Here is a 21210-nt window from a genome sequence, read left to right on the forward strand (position 1 = left end):
TGGCATCCTTGACAGAGCCAATAAATCCTATCTAATGCGTTACGGGATGTTCGGACTCACAAGTCTTTTTGACCTGAAGTAAAGTAAACCGACCCCCTGTGTGAACTGAAGAACATTATGATGAATGCGCCTGGATATCCTCCGAGAGCTACACTGGAACTTAATCGCGCAATTTTGTGATCATCTCTCCGCGCGCAAAGGGATCCCTTTTCGCTTTCACTGCCCTTCCGTGATATCCAGTAAGATGGAAGTTTCTCACAGGGCGAGAACAAACATGTTGCGTCTCCATACTCTTCATTTCATTGTATTGCTGCTCAGAGGTAAGTTAAAGGGATTGCTTCTGGCGTTTTTTTCATCTGCACCTCATATTAATGTTTATGGTACTGAATGAGATTAACTTTGAATCGTACAGTGAATTTCATTTAAATCTAAACGTCCACCTATGGGACATGCCTGTTATCTGTTTAACTCGATGTGCTGTGTTGTGTTGTGTACTGTACGTGTGACATGAACTGGAACCTCACCTTGACGAGCGCGACATCACGGAAACACTCTGACACCATTTGTGCTGCAGCTGGAGATTAGCGATATCCGATTCGAGATGGAGTCGTTCTTCTGAGTCGAATCTTTTTGCATGAATCATTTGAATTAGTTCATAAAACCTCGAATCGGTCCGAGCGGTATTAAAGGAAAAACAAACAACACACACATACAAAACAAATCTGAAATTCACTCATTGAAGCGAGAATGTGACATCGTCCTCATTTTCAAATCTCAAAAAGTCTTGAACTGAGTGAACTGATATCAAGGCAAGAGCGAGTTGAACCGAGCATTTGACTGACTGTAGGCTACTTGTATGAATGAAACCACACGCCAAACCAATATGGTACCAATTTAATTATAACGTAAACATTTTTAAACCCAGTAATGTAGCCTACCGGTAACTTCCTTCATTAATTAAGTAATCTCAAGGAAGTATAGCTAGCAGTGGCAAATCCTCATGGATCATTGTGAAAGGTATTTTTTTGTTTTGTTTTCAGATTTATTTGATAGGCCTATTTAACTCCTTGGTTTGACACAGGGCTTTGTCTTTGTGTAGTTTCGAATGGAATTCGCTCAATGTTTTAATTAATTACGCCATGACGTAAAAATAATCGTTTTTTTTAAAAAAAATGAGCTGTTTGAAAGAACTGATTCGCGGAAAGAGTCAATTTAAAAATTAAATTTCTGTCATTAAGTAGGGTACAACGGGGCTAAAGGCACACCTTAAGAAAAATATGCTTTTCATTAAAAAATGCTGGGTTGTTTCAACCCAAGTTTGGGTCAAAAATGGACAAACCCAACCATTGGGTTAAATTTTTAAATGCATTTTTTAACCCAACAGTTGGGTTTGTCCATATTTGACCCAAATTTGGGTTAAAACAACCCATCATTTTTTAGAGTGTGCTCTCAAAGTGTATGATTGCAGAAAAAAATATATATGTTTGTATTGAACATTGATGGAGAAACATAATTAATAAGTGGTTAATTTTGTTTAAAAATCTCATAAATGTATGAGGTGGCGAGGGGGGCCTTTTACCCCACACACGGGGTAAAAAGCACACAGTATACTTTAGCTAAAATAGTACATTTTTAATAATGTTTATTAATACTTGTTCAAAAGAATCACTTTAGCAAAGTTTATACTATTTTGTGTTTATTTTTAAAATTTATTATTTTTAAATATACTGTCATTAAAATATGTCAATATAAAAATATTTGTAAAGAATACAGAAACAAAATTATTAAAAAAAAAAAAAGATTCTGAAAGCACTGAATGAGATTCCATAATATTTAATATAGATTTACAGTAGGAACAAAAAGTGATAATTTATTATGATATGATTTAATATATATTTTTTAAATATGATTGCTTCATTATAAATATGGGTATTATGGTGGATACACAATTTGGTAAAGGCCTATGATATTTACCATCTGTATCTAACCATGTCATATCAACAAATGGAAAAGTCAGCCAGCTGTTTATTATCATGTTTATTATTGCGCCTTTTGCCCCAACATCAGCTGTGCTTTTTACCCCAAATACCATACTTTTACATTTTCTTCCGTTATTAAAAACCTGTTGCTTGAATTACCTTTTACAAACTAAATACAAACATTAACCAATTCTCATTTGCTACTTAAATCAACAACATTTTAAAAAACATCAAATATTAGATTACCTCAGAATCAACTTTGCATTGCTGCCTGTGATCGCATCAAAGATCAGACAAATTTGCACATGCATTTTGAAAATCGGATATTTAGAAAGTGTTGCGCTACGTTTTCGTGCCACCTAGTGGTTTAGAGGAAAATAAAATCAAAGGTGCCTTTAGCCCCGTTGTACCCTACTCACCCTCATTTCGTCCCAAACCTGTAAGACCTTTGTTTGTCTTCAGAACACAAATTAAGATATTTTTTTAAGAAATCCGAGGGTATCTGATCCACAAAGGCAGCTTTTGAGGACCAGGTAATAAGAAAACGTTAAATCCGGCAACGTGACTACAGTGGTTCAAACTTAATATTATGAAGCGTCAAGAACAGCCTATTTTTTGTGCGCAAAAACAATACAAAAATAACGACTTTACTCATACTCATGTTCGGACGTAAACACTGAAGCTCTGCAACGAAAAATAGCGTAGCGGTATGACAGGGGACAGACGAATTTGATGAAAAAAATAATCATATTTGTTTTGTTTTTGCGCACAAAAAGTATTCTTGTCACGTCATAATATTAAGGTTGAACCACTGCAGTCATGTTGATGATGAATGATGTCTTTAGAACATTTCTGGACTTCAAAATGTGCAATGTTGTTGTGCCTATATGTGGATCAGATACCCTCGGATTTAATCAAAAATATCTTAATTTGTGTTCCGAAGATGAACAAAGGTCTTACGGGTTTGGGACGGCAAAAGGGTGAGTACTTTATGACAGAAATGTAATTTTTAAGTGAACTACGCCTTTAAATAAGCTTTCTTCCCTCCCTTCTTAGAAACCGTATCCACTACTCTGGTACTGAAGCTTTTCATTCACTCATCATTTGAAGCAGTTCATTCAGAAATTTAGTGAGTTCAGATGAGTGTGTATGGTTTGGACAAATTGCAGAATTTGATCTCATTGTTATGAGAAATGCTCCACTAAATGTATTACAACAAATAACAGCTATGCTCAAATTTAGCAGTTTTCATTCATAATTGTAGAAACTAAGCACAGTATCTTTTTCTGTTTGTAAATAAGCATTGTCAATGTTGTAGCCTACGCCATTTAGGGAGGGAGGGCAACATGGTGTCCTTGTAATCAAGTCACAATTGACATTTAAAAATGTTGTTTGATTTACCTGAATTTTTGTTTGTTGGAACACTATTGAAATGTGTCTATTATGAAAGAGGCCTATGGGGCTTGGTCATGGTGTCACGGTAGTCTGTCAAATTACTCTCCTCATTAAATTGAGAGTACTCTGACTAAGCTGGCATTTGACCCTCTTGTTAGATGGACAGAATGATAATACAAACCTCTAAATTAATATGGACTGCATTTTCTCTCTGTATTCTTATTTCAACCTCCTTTTTTTGTGCTCTATTTTGTTCTCTCTTTATCTTTGGCCTTCCTCCTCCTCCCTCTGTACCTCAGTCTAGTCTTGCATGAGAACATGTAGTAGTTAGTGCTGAAATGACCTTGGAATTATCCGGGTCTTTGAGCTTGATGTTCAGCAGGCCCACACATTACTCAGACTAGTGTTTTAAACTGTGAGAAAAAGAAGTGGATAGTTTCATTATTAGGCTGGAGAGATGTGCATTCTGGAACAGCACACTCGATGTTCAAAGATAAATGAGCTTTTAAAGAGGGCTCTTAAATTAAACTGAAATACTGTAGAGAGTTAGATTTATATGGATTAGGTATGCATTTATACTTAAAGGTGCAGTGTATAATATTGACAGCTAGCCGTTGAAATGGGTACTGCAGTCCAAATTTAAAATAGTTGTTTCCCCTCCTCTTTAGACTCAACGCTCACACGGGTTGCCAGATTGACAAGTCGATGAGTTGATTTGACCGCGTTTTAATATGCTTCCGTTCATAGAGATTTTTAGATGGATGCTGAGGCTTTTTGGGTCGGGTGGAATCTGCAATCTCTGACCCAGTTCGTTTGCTGGGTTCCATGGCTGCAATAAGCTGTGTTTTACACCAACTGGCAACCCAGGGTGTTGAATACTATTTGGTAAATCGGCAGTGGACAGAATCACACAGACCAAAACAAAAACAGACATTTCGACATAGTACGCATTAGGGCTGGGCGATATATCGCATACGATTGTCACACGCCTTTCGTCAGTAAAGCCGGTTCCCTGATTACCGCTAAATCGCCATCACCTTCGATAATGAACGCGATATTGCGTAGCTTGTCAGTGAACTACGGCTCTGTCTATTAAATGCCGCTCCATTTGAAAGCAGGATGATGGCGATTTTGCGGTAATCAGGGAACCCGCTTTACAATCGCATGCGATATATCGCCCAGCCCTAGTACACATATTTCAAAGTAAAATAACTGGCTGTAGCATTGTTTTTCAGAGAAATATGTGAACTTATCATGTTTCCTAAATATGTGCAAACATATTATGGTATTTTTATGCTTTAGTACAGTCAGAAAATTGCATATAGCACAAAAAAATGTAATTATGATACTGATAAGCTTTATTTTCTGATAAATGGGTAATACAACTAGACTAAATTAAAAACAAAACACTACAATTTAAAATGAATTGTCTATACAGTACAGTATGGAATTTTTTTTTTTTTTTAGATCTGCAAAGATTACATGTAACCATATTATTAAATTATTTGTATTTTTAAAGATGACAGCAAAAGTAATTTAACACTTTCCCCACCTTTGATGGAATTTACTATAATTTATAACAACGCTTCCCTGCCATTGACGGAATTTTCCGGCAATCCATGGTTTCTCTGTTGTATGGTAGGGGGCGCTGTTATGCATCTTCTGAAATAGTACAGAATCTCCAGATCCAAAAATAAGAAGCAGATGCAGAAACAAGCATTATAAGCAGCTTATGCACATATAAGCTAACGCAATCATAAAACATTAAACAGCATATAAATTTAAAATGCCAAATGTCACAACATGAAATGTTGACTGAGGAAAAGTTATAGAACTGTACAAGCTTTGGGGGTGTTGATGGACTCAATCTGCTCAATCAGTGTTTTGATCATCATTCTGAATTTGATCTGACTTTGACAAAAACGTGTTCAAAATGTTGCTTTTCTCATGAAACTTACCCACATTCAAGTGTTGATAAAAATAATGCATGAAGCTTTGTTTTCTTTCAAAGCAGAGGCTTTGTTCTTTCTTTTGATATATTGTATTTTCAGATATACACAACAACAACAAAAAGTTTTGAAAAGTTTTGTGAAAATGATAAAAAATGCTGGCTGGCAGCTTTTTTTTTTTTTTTTTTTTTTAATGGCTGGTGGGGAAAGAGTGAAATATAAAAAAAATAGGTGAAAATGAGTATGCATAATTACTATTATAATATCAACTGATACAATACATTAACACATCTCGAATAATCAAATACATTACCAATAGATTGTTCATCCCTGAACCCAGCTAGGATTGTGCACACAATCATGTGTATTACAAAAGTCACTAAAGCTTCCTTTAGGCAGATTGTCACCCCATAAAGCTAAATGACATTAAAACTCATAATGAACAGAAACCTTTGATGTGTTATGTCACATCGAACTAATTACACCCAGCATTGTGCCTTAGAAATGTTGAAATTGAGATCCGCTTTAAAAAAAGAACATGTCAAGTCCATGAGTTCATTTGTTAAAGAGCTGTTGTGGTAAATGAAGACTGTTTGACTTTAACATCTTAATTGAATTTCTATTATGCGTTTCCTCAAAGGTTTTCTAAATCCATGGATATGACACCTCCTATGTCAAGAACAAAACCTTTCAGTAGACTGAAAGAATAACAGCGACGTCAAACAAGAAATGGCCTGTAAATTATGCCACTTCTCTTTCTCTTAGCATCATGATTTCAACGATGACATCTGGATAAAAAGCCATTTTACTCAGACCTTTAATAGAGTGCTTTTTATCGAACTATGATGGACCTGTTTGCTTAGAGAAGTTCTGAGTTAGGGTAGTACATCATGTCTTATTATGTCACCTTGTACTTTGCGCTGACCTTAAAAAGAAAAGTAGAGGGTTTTTTTGGCTAAAAGGTACGCAGTTTTCAGTGGAATGGCATTTAAAAATGTAATTTCCAATATTGAAGAAGAGTTTTGACAATTCTTTGTCTCTCAATGAAAAGGAAAAGGTTAGTTCATTTTGTAGGAGTATGGGGCCTCAAATTTTCATGGTCTAAAGCAAAATGGTTAATAATGGAGACCATGCAAATTTTATATACACCATTTTGTGCACAGTGCATGTTTTAAATCTTGTGATCAAATATTGCAAAATAATGATACATTTTTTAAATATTATATGCATATATGCAGCCTTTAAATAATCCATAAAAAAATATCCAGGTTTCTGGTCTCTCATATTAGTGTTTCTAATAAAAGAGAATATACTGAATGGCAGCAAGTGCCATCACTAAATATATAAAAAGTGGTATATAATCTTAAAGTACTGATGTAACACAAAAAGATTTCAAAGACTAATATGCGTGCAAGAGAAGCACCAGCTTTATATGTATGCAGGAAAAAACCCTCCCTGAAATCCCTGTTGGCAACTTGTTTAAACTAAAGCTTGCTTTATGTATGAGCTTGTCATTTTCTTCACATTTGATGTGCGCTGAAGTGGCACTGCATTGACCACTGTCTTGGAAGGGCCGGAGTCAAGGTCACTGATGCATTTGGGGTCAAGACCAATTGCCTTTTTTTTCCCCCGGTGTATTGTGTGTAGTAAAAAAGGAGTTAAAGAGAAGAGAAAACATGAGGGATCTATCATGAGCTAGATTCAAACAGTTTAGAATTTACAGATTAAATTATATCACACTAGAAGCCTTCCCAACAAAAAGCTGTTTTATTTTTTTTTTATTTTTTTTATCAATACCACAAGATAAAAATCAATAATCTAGTGTAAACCAACACCACCTCACAGCTGTGTTGATCAGGGATAAGTGGACAAATCAGAGTATTTTCTGTTATTTGTTGATAGGGAATTTATTCTCCATTAGTGCATGCAGAGCAGAGTAAGTGCAGTTGTTTATGCCATTCACATGTACTCAGAAAAAACCTTTGGATTGTGACTGGTGCATTCAGTGAAACATTCGTTTCACTAGTAGTTTGCATAATTGCACAGACTTTATCACGTCAAGTTTGTATTTTGTCAATGATGTGTGGACAGGAGGTATGTGATCTGAATGAAGGATGTTTTGAAAGCCAGATTATTCTGCAGGCTTCTAAACATCATACTTTTTTTTTTCTTTTGCCTTCTCTCTCTCTCTATTTTTCAGCAGAATACTGTTAACTTACTGGTCATTGCTGAATAGAATAAAAATAAATAAAATACACCGACAGGGTGATGAGAACAATGGTCTGAATGATTTATTCTGTGATTAAGATCACAAATATGCTGTCAAAAACTTCCAGTGACAAAAAAAAAAAAAAAATTATTGCAATTTTTGTTAACAGTGCCACAGTATTTTACAAAAATATCAAAAGGAAATACTTATTTACATGTCAACTAACTAGAGTTAGATTATTAGTAGACTGTTAGGTTAGGCTTAGGTGTTAGGGTTCAGGAGGCATATTACACAACTTCAGAATCCTATCTTATCTGTATGGTAACCATGGTAATTTCAGTTAGGACCTCATTTAGGACAAAAGCTATTACAGAATGAAATTTATTAAGTGCATAATGTTATTTTAACTATGGAAACGGGTATTACAGAAGCATCCTAAAAAATCCTAAAAGCTATCTTGACTTTAGGACAATCCCACTGGTGTCCTAACTTCAAACCTTTTTGAAATCCAACAGTAAAAAAGCCTTTTTTGAGAATGGCATTACATTTATTAATTATACAAGACAAGTAACAGCGACGGTTGATAGTGGAGAGAGTTGTGGAGGACCCTAGAGGATGTGCTGTGCTTTGATTAAATATTTCCTTATTTTCGTGAGTGAGCGAAGGTGAAAACTTGCAGAATGAAACAGGCTTTACCATTTCAACGAACACTAAAAATTAAAAGCGTGCCGTTGTTTCTCCATTTTGATTTTAGGCAGAGATTGTATATAATGGGGAGATAAAAGGGTCTGTATCTCTTACCATTGGAGAAAGCGTAATGGCTAACTTAATCACGTGCTGCACCTCTCAGCCTATCGTGTAATGGCAGTGACATCAGTCAAAACATTCCCCAGTATGCCTTCTCTTAAAAAAATACATTTTTATCAAACTAAAATCTACATAAAGTTCCAAACGAAAGTATTATTTAGTGTAAAACATGCTGAAGATTAGCAAACGGGTTGTAGATTAATTAAATGATTAGCTATTTCCCCACAAAAGCTGTTTATCAGAATAGTGAAGCCTCTCATCCATTGACATCCATTCAAAAAACAGCCTCTGGTCTCCTTCCCTGCGTACCGCCAGGGGCGGGGCGTTAGCATTAGCCATTATGCTTTTTTGGCTAACGGTTGCAGGCTTGCCTTCCAGTGGCTTTGTTTTAGGTTTACCTCAGAATCAGTTTGCATGTTGTTGGTTGCTTGGTAACAGACCTGACAGTTGATTACCGAACTTGATGAAACGGTTTAAGATTTCCTAACTACAGATAAGATGAGATTTTGTAAGATAGGATAAGAATCCTAAATCAAGTTAAGATTTTCTTCTGTAATACAAATTTGTGAAAAATCATAAATTAAGTTATCATATCTTAAATCTTTTTTTCTTTTATACGCCCCAGGTTAATATAATAAGTGGACATGTATCTACTTATAGTCAGTAGAATGTCTGTTGGGGGAGCATCAAAATAAAGGGTACACCCGGTGCAAAGTGGCGTCAGGCGTGATGCAAGTGTTTTTTGCTAGTTTCAGCCCAATGCAATTATCATTTTCATGTGCTGCACCACGTTGTTTAAATAGCAAATGCATCTGCACCCATTTGTTCACCCATGGGCGTGCTGGTCTCAAATCGAGGTGTGTTCAGGTGCATTGTTGGCGTGTTGCTATTTTGAGGTAACTGAAAACGACTGCATCATTGGCCAACTGAAACCTGGTCTAAAGTCAATGGAGCAATATTTTTTTTTGTTGTTATTTAAAGAGTGCGTTAGTCATATGTGCCTATTGGCGGGTGCACAACGCACATACACTCTGCTTTAACCTCGCGCACAAGCTTGCAAATTCTGACTTTTAACCCATAAATGCATACCTCGGGTCTTTAGTGACCCGGGACATCATTCACTACTCTCCTCCTCGTTCATTTTTTTAAAGTTAGACATCAACCTTCTTGGTATTCCTCAATTCATTATAAAGAATATAACAAGAAAAAAAATCATAAAATAATGTATTCTAAACATTATTTTCTATTATTTTCTATTTTTGTATTCATTTTTTGTAAAAATTGTATAGGGTCGCTAACGACCCGAGATGTGTATGAGTGTACATATATTCTTTCTGCACAACAATAATTGAATCTTAGATGACAGAATAAGTGCAATTCACCTTTATTCCACAAGGTGACAATGTCTGATACACAATGCTGAAGTGACGACTCATTCAGACAGAAAACTAAATAATGAGAAAAACATGAAATGGCTCAACGATTTACTGCAGAGCAAGTACTGAACGCAATCAAATATGACTGTCACTCTTACTGGATGGATCTGGTGAAACTGTAAGCGATTGAAATATTGATTTTGAAGATGTTGAAAATTATATAGTTTTGAGAATACATTTGAGATCGTGAATGGGCTCATATTCGCAACCTCAAACATAAAACTAGCCCATTATTTGCTGAATGTACTGGGAAATGAGCTCTGACGAGGACAGTGATGATGGCATTAAACATCTGCTCAAACGGAGCCCTTTCAAGCTCCAAAAGGTAACAAAATATGCTTTATTTTATTCTTCTGTAATTGTTACTCTAATATCAGAGGAGTTTTATATTATCGTGACAGGTAGAGATCCTTCCGTGTTAGATATAGATCCGGGTCGATAAAGACCCGAATATGTAAGAATGATTGGTGAAACAGTCATGCATTTAAGGGTTAAAGGGAATGGGAGATGAGACTCTGATTGGTTTATTGCACATTATGCCCAAAACACACCCTACTCATTAAGAGAATAGGAACAACCCTTTTAGACCATGCGCCGGGCATGCCGTTAAACTAGCAAAAGTGGATTCGGACACGACCTAAGTGCACTTGCAGCGTGCGCTTTAGACCGTGTGCTTAGATCATTAAAACAGGGCCCCAAATGTTTGCAGATATTAACCAGACAGTTTACTAGTACTCTACTAAGTCACTAATGACCAGTTGCTGACATGTAGTTGGAAAGTTACTTATCATTAGTGGAATGTCTAAAGTGCACCATCAAAATAAAGTGTTACTTTTTTCTTTTTGTGAAAAGTGTATGAACAGAGAAAATGTGCTCAAAGTGCTCAGAATATAACAATATTCTCAATGTGTTTTTAAAAGAAAATGAAGATTATGTGTGTTATATAAGATATGTTGTTGAATGCATTACTGCAGTAAACACTTGTAAAAAAGTGTTGTGCAATGCCTGGAAGAGAGCGAGCCTCAGCCAGGTGAGAAAAAGTAACATTACTTTCCATAAAAAAGTAAATTAGTAACGTAATTAGTTATATTTTTAAGGTAGTAATGCAATATTGTAACCCATTACTTTTAAAAGTAACTTACCCCAACACTGGTCACAACACATCCAGAATCATGTCTAGAGAAAATAAAGCATCTTGGATCTGTACTTCACACTGAACTCTCCCAAAATAAACAGCAGATAGTTAGAAAGTAAGAAGAACAACGTTATAAACATGCAATTTCTATTCTCTATAAATATGCATAGGTAGACTATATTAGTAACTTATTTATCTACAAATCAACTAATTATCAGTAGTAACATATAAAGCATTTAAATACTAATTTAAGTATCATGTAAAATTTGGTAGGAGTGCGAACAAAAACAAAAAACTACTTTTTTTTGAATGTCAGAGTAGGCCCAGCAGTATTTTATATACATTATATACAGTATTTTATATAACTTGTTCACTCAGATAATATCATGTATACCCATAATGCTTTCCCTCTTCTGAGAGTAATTTTCTACAATGTTTGAAGAGTACTGAAGCATGTAAGCTGTAGTTTTATACACTGAAAAGCATGTTCGGTGGTTAAGAATTTGTCTCACCTGGGACCAAAACCAGCCATCCTGCTCAGGCTGCCTCATTACCCTAGAGCTGCTCTGCTGCCCACTGAGATTACTGGACTACTGGGAGAGATTTCAACATCAAAATGCATTTTATGAACACCTGCATACAATGTGCAGCTGACTAAAAACTCTCAATTGTGTTTCAAGCATTAATGGCTGATTATTTAGTTAAATTAGGTGTTTGTTTGTTTTTTTTTAGTTTTTTTTTTTTTTTTTATTTATTCAGACTGTTGTCCAGCTATGGAATCTTGTTTCTGCCATGGGGAAAAAAACTTAATAAATAACATAATTACTTTTTATCTTTTGTAGATAAAATGTAGATATGTTATGTAATGACTTTTTAATAAGTCTGTAGTGACTTCAAGTCCAAATATATAAACATGAAATTCTGACTTTTTTCCCTAACAATTGTGAGTTTATATCTCACAGTTCTGACTTTTTTTTTTTTCTCAGAATTGTGAGACATTAACTCTTAATTAAAGGGATAGTAGAAAATTATCAGATAATTTACTCATCCTCAAGCCATCCTAGGTGTATGTGACTTTCTTTTTTCAGCCAAACACAATCTGAGTTAAAATATCCTGGCTCTTCCAAGCTTAACAATGGGAGGGAATTTTACCCTATATTTTGAAACCCAAAAAGTACATCCATCCATCATAAAAGTAATCCATACAACTCCAGAGGGTTAATAAAGGCCTTCTGAAGCAAATCGGTGTATTTAGAAGTAGTAATCACTAGCTTCTGGTAATGGCCGTCTGCGTGTTCTCAAGAGAGTTGCGGTGGAAGGGTGACCTCTGACCCAACATATGACGTATAACATAGCTCCTCTTCTCTTATCTCGTAAAAATTTTCGACATTTTTCTTTAAAACTTCTCATTGTAGACTTCTAATTTGTGACTGGCATTTTGTTTTGCTCTATCCTCTGTGCTTCTGCATTCGTCAATTCTCACCTGAGCTTACGCTACACCTTCGTCATATGTATTATGTCATATATATACTGTATATATATATAAAAAAAAAAAAAAAAAAAATGGAGCCATATGGATTACTTTTATGATGGATGGATGGATGGATGGATGGGTGGGTGGATGGATGGATGGATGGATGGATGGATGGATGGGTGGATGGATGGATGGATGGATGGATGGATGGATGGATGGATGGGTGGGTGGGTGGATGGATGGATGGATGCGCTTTTTTGGGCTTAAAAATCTAGGGTACCATTCACTTCCATTATAAAGCTTGGAAGAGCCAGGTTATTTTTAACTCTGATTATGTTTGGCTGAAAGAAGATAGTCATATACACCTGGGATTGCTTGAGGGTGAGTAAATCATTGAATAATTTTCATTTTTGGGTGAACAAACCCTGAACTTTTTTCTCAGAATTGCAAGATATAAAGACACAATTGCGAGTTCTAAAGTCCAAATTGTGAGATGTAAACTCACAGTTGCGAGAAAAAAGACAACTGTGTGAAAAAAAAGTCACAATTACCTTTTTTATTTGTTATTCTGTGATGGAAAAAAGCTTCTATATACAGTGACACCTTTAACCCTGAAGTTGATTTCTTCATTGATCTTCTGCTGTCCCTGCTGTGATCTTTTTTTCATTTATTTTTTTTTAAACTCTTTCTTGTTGTTGTGTATTATTCTCAAGAGAAATGTGGTGGTTAAAGATGAAGGCATAGCAAATGAAGTTATTTTAAAAGCACCCAAGAGGAAAGAGATGCAGTAATTACACATAGAATTGCATTATATCCCACAAGGATAAACATTAGATATCAGCGTTTCTTCTGCCTAGGTCGGGTTGTTTAAGGTGAAGTGTAGAGACACCAAATGCAATTACGAAAATAACTGCATTTTTAGATTTTTTTAAAGAAAATGCCACTGGTGCTGAACTTATTTGTTTTGTTCCTAGTTGCCAGGGTGTTGCTGTGCAGTTGCTAAATTATTCTGAGTGGTTGTTCGCATGTTACGATGTGGATGGTTGGGTTACTATTTTGAAAAAATACCTAACCCTAAGTTTGAGCAATGGTAGCAGTCTATGTCCACTGATGCGAAGTGAGCAGACATGAGCAGGCATATTGAATTCATTCTCTGCTGAAGCTGAGCGGCAGGCTCACACGGGGGATTGTGGGATTGACAGCGGAGTGGAGCAAGTAGAGCAAGTTTTTGTACATATAATATGATGACTTTGACCATGTTTGTTGACCATGTATTAAAAACTTTTGGTAACACTTTATTTTACACATTAGTGCATGTACTTACTATAGTAACAACAGTAAATTATGCAAAATTACAAGTAACTAACCCTAAACCAAACCCTAACCCTAACTATAACTCTACATGTAGTTAATTAATAGTACTCAAAACTTATTTGAGTAATTACAATGTAACTACGGCACTGTAAATTAAAGTGTAACCAAACTTTTATATTGTCCATGATACAAAACATTAGTTTTGGGAACATCAACTTCCCTAGCTTGCTTATATTCTCAGTACAGTCACATTGAGATTGGAAGTATTTTACCATTTAATTTGGTATAATATACCAAAAATATTATTGTGTAATTTTTCTTAAAATGCATTCTCACTGTAAATGTTATGCTTGGGAGATTGTGCATTTTATTCTGCTGTTTCTAGAATTTCTGACTCAAAACAGTTTGGGTTTATATTGGTATGTTTATTTAATCACCTGGAGAATTTGCTGATTCAAGTGCTTTCAAGTCTCCTTTTCCTAATACCTATTGAGGGAGGCATTTACAGATAATTATAGTCAATTAGTATAATCAATTAAAGGCCCTTCAACTCACCAAGAAGGTTCTCTCTTGATAAAATGCTGAATGTTAAGGGTTACATACACAGAGTTGTTTTTCAAAGTTATTGCTGCTTATTGTGGACTATATTGTTTTTTTGCATTCTTTGTACTGCAGTTCATGGTGCTGTTGTAAATGGGGGAAGTGAAAGATTGGAAGTGCAAAATATTTTAGCAAAATATATGTTTTAGTCAGAATTATTGTGCTTCCATTCTGTTATTTGACTTGAATAAAATTGAGATGTTAATTTAGATGTTATCCCATGAATCACGTTACCTGAAAAATAATAATAATAATAATAATTTTTACAGTACAGTACAGTATTTATTCCTCTGTTATTCACTACTGAAGAATTCCCCCTTTAATTAGCAATGTGATGAACTGTATCTGTTTGATACCATTAAAAGTGGTACAAGTGATTGCTCATTAAACATTAATAAGATGCATTCATTTGTAGAAGTGCTCACCCTGAAAGGACAAACTGAATTTAAATTTGTACAGAACAAAAGGGCCTCATGTGCTTTTTTTCCCCTCAATATTTTGATCACAAAAAAGAGAACACAGGATCATGTGATGTTTTGTATTTACCTTTAATTTACTTTCATTGGATTGCATTTGACTGCTTATAATGGCATTATGACCTCCTTAGTCACATCAATTTGCTTGTTTTGAATTTAGTTTAAGGACATGTTTAAATGCAATGTTTTATTAATTAAAAATAACATATTTGTAAACATTTTGTCTTTTCCCCTCTCCACCATGTACTCACATACCACCATCTGTTGTTCATTAACTTCTTAATGTCTAATTATTATGTAGTACGGCATTATTGTTCCATGATTTTTAGTCTTGTTTTCTTTCTCTTTTTTTTTTTTTTTTTTTTGAAATTTCAAGTCATTTATAAGGTCATTGTGGTTTGGGCTCATTCTCAGGAAACTCTGCTAATTGTGACTTATTGTTGTCTTAATGACTTGTTAATGAAATTAACAGGTTACTAAACATAGTGATATTATTTAGGGTACATAACAATGATATGCTTAAAACGGAGACGTTTTTCACGTACAGACGACACCATTGTCAAAATGATCTCCATTCATACGAATCTGTGAAAACGACTAAAAATGCGGTATTCTGCTGGAAGGTCATTAGATGGCGATGAAACACTATAGACTCACCATGTAATAGGCATGTGAATGATGCTGTAACGAAGCGGGAGTCATGGTAAGATCCAAATGCAAGCTTTATTAAGAATGTCATACAGGCAGGGTCAATCAGGAGCAGACGAGAACAGCAAGGGACAGGCAGAATCGTAATCAGGAAACAGGCAATGGTCAGGACAGGCAGCAACGGATCAAGAAACAGGAACAGGCAGTAACGGTAACAGACAGGCAGACAGGAATAGTAATGCTCGGAAATGACACACGGGGTAATCAAGACTTCGCGATTGGATGGTGTGAGTGAGAATCCTTTTATAGTCCAGGTAACAAGCTGCAGCTGGGTGTAGTGATTAGTGAGGAGTGTGTGCATGGCTGTATGTGGCGACAGGTGATTGGTGTAGAGTGAACATGTGACTGGCAGGGAGGATTGTGGGAAGTGTAGTCCGGGAACTGACAGGAACAGACGGTGATCGTGACAGATGCAATCATTTTCACAGATTCACGTTTTTGTTGTTTACACAGAGACCATTTTCAAAAAACATGCACTTTGAAACCTGTTTTCAAAAGTTTGCTTTTTAGGCCACCAAAACGCTGTTATCGTGTAAATAAATGGCAAAAAAAATAAAAAATAAATAATGCATAAAAAGTTTCAGTTTTCTGTTTTAAGTTGAAAACTGTGTCGTGTAAACAGCCCCTAATTCTGTGACTTTCAGTTGGTTTCCAACCATCAGTTACACCTGGGGCCCATTTCAATAAGGAGGTTCAACCAACTCTGAGTTGAAACTTGAACTCTGAGTTGACTTACTCTGAAATGGGAAACTCTGAGTTTCCTTCATTTCAGGGTTAACATACTCAGAGTTCTCACTTAACCTCCTTTCTGAAACGGGCCCCAGTTGTTAATTTCATTGATTGGTTTGTCAGTCTATTTAAACTCTGTGTTCTTTGTCAGTCCGCATCACATTATGTCTGGGTGTTCGGGTTTTGTATCCTAGTTCATTGTAAAATAAAACTACTGCATTTAGATCCTTATTTCAACCCAACTGTGATGTATAAAATAAACTTTGCAAAGTTTATTGGCTGTAAATAATGTGATTTTGCACAATGCTATTTGCTAGTTCAGCCTGTTTTTTTTTTGTTTTGTTTTTTGCCATTTTTGTTCTGTTCCTGCATGTTGTTCTGTGAGTTTTTGTTAATTCGAGTTATTGTTTTGCTGCAAGTACAGTATCTCACAGAAGTGAATACACCCCTCACATTTTTGTAAATATTTTGTTATATCTTTTCATGTGACAACACTGAAGAAATGACACTTTGCTACAATTAAAAAAAGTAGTGAGCGTACAGCTTGTATAACAGTGTAAATTTGCTGTCCCCTCAAAATAACTCAACACACAGCCATTAATGTCTAAACCGCTGGCCACAAAAGTGAGTACACCCCTAAGTGAAAATGTCCAAATTTGGCCCAAAGTGTCAATATTTTGTGTAGCCATCACCATTTTCCAGCACTGCCTTAACCCTCTTGGGCATGGAGTTCAGCAGAGCTTCACGGGTTGCCACTGAAGTCCTCTTCCACTCATGTTCTGCTCATTCATGGTTCCCTCAATGAACTGTAGCTCCCCAGTGCTGGCAGACCCAGACCATGACACTCCCACCACCATGCTTGACTGTAGGCAAGACACACTTGTCTTTGTACTCCTCACCTGGTTGCCACCACACACGCTTGACACCATCTGGACCAAATAAGTTTACCTTGGTCTCATCAGACCACAGGACATGGTTCCTGTAATCCATGTCCTTAGTCTGCTTGTCTTCAGCAAACTTCTGTTTGAGGATGCCCCACAGATGGGTTTAGGTCTGGAGACATGCTTGGCCAGTCCATTACCTTTACCCTCTGCTTCTTTAGCAAGGTAGTGGTCATCTTGGAGGTGTGTTTGGGGTCATTATCATGTTGGAATATTGCCCTGCAGACCAGTCTCCGAAGGGAGGGGATCATGCTCTGCTCATTCATGGTTCCCTCGATTCATCTTTAGAAGAGGCTTTCTTCTGGGACGACAGCCATGCAGACCAATTTGATGCAGTGTGCGGCATATGTTCTGAGCACTGACAGGCTGACCCTCCACCCACCTGTGCATCAATGCTGGCAGCACTCATACGTCTATTTCTCTGGATATGATGCTGAGCATGTGCACTCAACTTTTTTGGTCGACCATGAAGAGGCGTGTTCTGAGTGGAACCTGTCCTGTTAAACCACTTTATGGTCTTGGCCACCGTGCTGCAGCTCAGTTTCAGGGTCTTGGAAATCTTCTTCTAGCCTACACCATCTTTATGTAGAGCAACAATTCTTTTTTTCAGATCCTCAGAGAGTTCTTTGCCATGAGGTGCCATGTTGCACTTCCAGTGACCAGTATGAGAGAATGAGAGCGATAACATCAAATTTAACACACCTGCTCCCCATTCACAACTGAGCCCTTGTAATACTAATAAGTCACATGACACCGGGGAGAGGAAATGGCTAATTGGGCACAATTTGGACATTTTCACTTAGGTGTGTACTCAGTTTTGTGGCCAGCGGTTTAGACATTAAGTTATTTTTAGGGGACAGCAAATTTACACTGTTATACAAGCTGTAAACTCAGTACTTTACATTGTAGCAAAGTGTCATTTCTTCAGTGTTGTCCCATGAAAAGATATAACAAAATATTTACAAAAATGTGAGGGGTGTACTCACTTCTGTGAGATACTGTAGATCATGCTCAAACTCTTCCTTGCTGCTATCTCACTGTGATAGGTAGTGTATATCTAAGTGTATGAATTACAAACTTACCTTGACAGGGTTTGGACTTTCCAAGGCTATAACCACATACAGTATTAGAACTGTTAGTTTAAGATTCAGCCATTCAAATTCCATATTTCATAACCACAAAATTTAATTTTTGGGTAGGTTGAATTCATTTTCAAATTAGTGATTAAAAAATCAGGCACAAATGGCACAATGTTTCTTAAGGTAAAGTTCCTATATTTCTGGGAACAAATGTTATTCAGGAATAGAACAGAGATAACCTAATGACATTTTATTTTATTTCTGTAAATATTTGAAGCCTCTGCTTATTATTAAGCCCAGTATTTCACTCTCTTTTCAGATATTTTTAGATACAGTAGTGCTTATAATGAACAGATAAAGATACAGATACTCCCCATGGGAGCTTTCCTGTCCCCATTTGGTCTTTGTCTCTTTGCCACAGTAAACATGAGCTAATGTGTTTTTTAATTAAGTACAGTAGTCGAGGAAGGAAGGGTGGAAGAAACTTTTCTGCTGATGTTGTTTAATATTTCCACTTCATGGGGGAACAGTATCCTCTGAAATGATAGTATGTACTTCAAAGATTGTACTTGTAACCAGGATTTAATGAAGCAGTTATGGAATATGTTTGATAGGTTAAGGACAGGGTCAAGTGCAGGCAGGTCAAGATCTGCCTCACCCAAGGCTAGATCATGGCCCCTCGTGGCCCCTTGACATGTCTTAGAAGGTTGGCACTATAGACCCCTAGAGTAAAGGGTGGAACCACAACTTCAAAAGTGGTGGGGCAAAATTTTATGATTTTAGGGTGTATACAGTGGGGATTATTATTTTGTGATTGCTAACACTTTACAACAATTAGGTATCATGAATTAATGAATATCTTTTAAAGCATTATTTTATGGTTAGTGTTAAATTCCCCCTGTCTGCTATTTATTTATTTATTTATTTATAATTATATTTTTATTTTTTTATATTGACATGCTGTACATCATTAGAAATGTCCATTTTTGACCTCTGTTTTGTTATAGATATCTTATAGTGACAATAATTTCTTATGCAAAATCCAAGCACGTTTTTTTAAAATTAGCCTCTTATGCATCCAATAAGAAATTATAATAATAAAAAACTGTACACTTCTCATCAGAGCTATTTACAAAACAAAGTCCCTCAGGGTTTTTAGTCCAAAGGTGTTCTCATTTGGAGAAAACCTCTCATATGTTTACCTCAAATTTTATTATAAAGAAAAACTTTTTTCTATTTTTAACCAAAATGGGGTGATGTTGAGCATTATGGAGCACTAAAAACTCTCATCTAGTGTGTGTTTCATTCATACTGGTAGCCGGAGGCACCCTCACATGAGAAAGTTCAAGGCTCAATAGAAATAATACTTTATGAGGTTACAAGAAATCCCTTATTGATGATTGTGACAATGGGCAACACTTTACAATACTGGTGCACTAATATGCATTAATTCATGCTTAACTAATGCACAGATAATCAAGTGTTAATGTATGACTCATGAAGAACTAAACCATTAATTAATGATTACTGAATCAGTCACTAATAAAGAGTCTATATGATCAATAGATTAAGTAATATATGGATTGCTATTAATGAAATGTTTCATGATGTATTAATTCCTTAATAACATATTTTATTAACTAATAGTGTAAGTTAATGTGTTAATTACCACAATGGTTTGAAGTCATGTATTTCAACTTCAAACTGTCTATTTTAATTAATCATTAACTAATATTTTGCAAATGTATCATTATGTTATGACTTAACGTTGAGGCACATGGCTATTAACTAATTGTTAAATAATATGTCATTATGGTTTTGATATGTCATCCATGGATTTCAATATCCAACTATCTACAACCATGATTCCACTGTACCAGATGAATTGCTGCATCCAGAACCTTGTTGTTCATGGCACAGGAATGCATCAGGTTAAGATTGAGGTCTAGGATTCAAAGGTGGAACACTGAGAACATGTGGAACACTGCTATTTCGTAACACAGTGTCAAGACCGGACACAGTGAATAGAACCCATTATAATCAGAGATAGTGATGCTACACTGGATGTGGCACATCACAACACAACAAAACGTCACTTCTGTTATGAAGGATAAATGGACTTGCAATGGCCTGTCATGTCTAGTGTAAAAAGCCGTTGCGGCATGACTTGATAATGGATGCATCCAGTTTAAACACAGTGCAACATCAATCTGTAGTTCAGATTCTGGTGTGCTGATATTTGTGTGCAGCCCAACTTCCCCATCCTTCAAACACATTCTCTGTCATTACACTCACTGCATGTGCAACTGTCAAAACCCATTCATTACATATTACTTAGCAATTAGTTAATAGTCATGAGCCTCAACAATTAAAGTCATAACATGATGATACATTTTCAAATCATTAGTTAATGATTAATTAAAGCAGACAACTGAAAGTTGAAGTGTATTGCTTCAACCTATTGTGGTAGTTAACACATTAATTTACACTTTTAGTTAATAAAATATGTTAAGGAATTAATACACTATGACACATTTAATTAATAACAATTCATATATTACTTAAATCTATTAATCATATAGAATCTTTATTAGTTGCTGATGCAGTAATCATTAATTAATGGTTTAGTTCTTCATGAGTCATACATTAACACATGATTATCTGTGCATTAGTTAAGCATGAATTAATGCATATTAGTGCACCAGTATTGTAAAGTGTTACCTGACAATGTATGGTTTATGTGTTTTTAAAACCATTTTGGGTATTTTTATAAGAATGATAAGTATGACACAATGGTAATCGACATATTAGAATAGCTACTATAAAATAATATTTTCTTTCATTCTATGAGAAGAAGCTACATCAGGACACAGTTATTTCAAACACAAATTTGCACAAAACATTAACATGATGGCACATGATAGTCGATGAGTTGAATAAACTCCACAGCAACTACATAAATGTATCCTCTAACCATTC

The 21210-nt window shown here is 35.7% G+C and overlaps 1 protein-coding gene across 1 annotated transcript in view; it reads left to right on the forward strand.

Annotated features, from left to right (window-relative positions):
* Window positions 1-244: 244 nt before the first annotated feature.
* si:dkeyp-14d3.1 (transmembrane protein 132C) overlaps window positions 245-21210 on the forward strand; it is a 440140-nt gene continuing 419174 nt past the window's right edge. The window contains exon 1 of the mRNA XM_067395195.1: window positions 245-320. Coding sequence (XP_067251296.1) covers window positions 245-320 — 76 coding nt within the window. The remainder of the gene's footprint in view (window positions 321-21210) is intronic.

This window comes from Chanodichthys erythropterus, chromosome 9, assembly GCF_024489055.1.
Source record: "Chanodichthys erythropterus isolate Z2021 chromosome 9, ASM2448905v1, whole genome shotgun sequence".
In the NCBI taxonomy this organism is placed as follows: Eukaryota; Metazoa; Chordata; class Actinopteri; order Cypriniformes; family Xenocyprididae; genus Chanodichthys; species Chanodichthys erythropterus.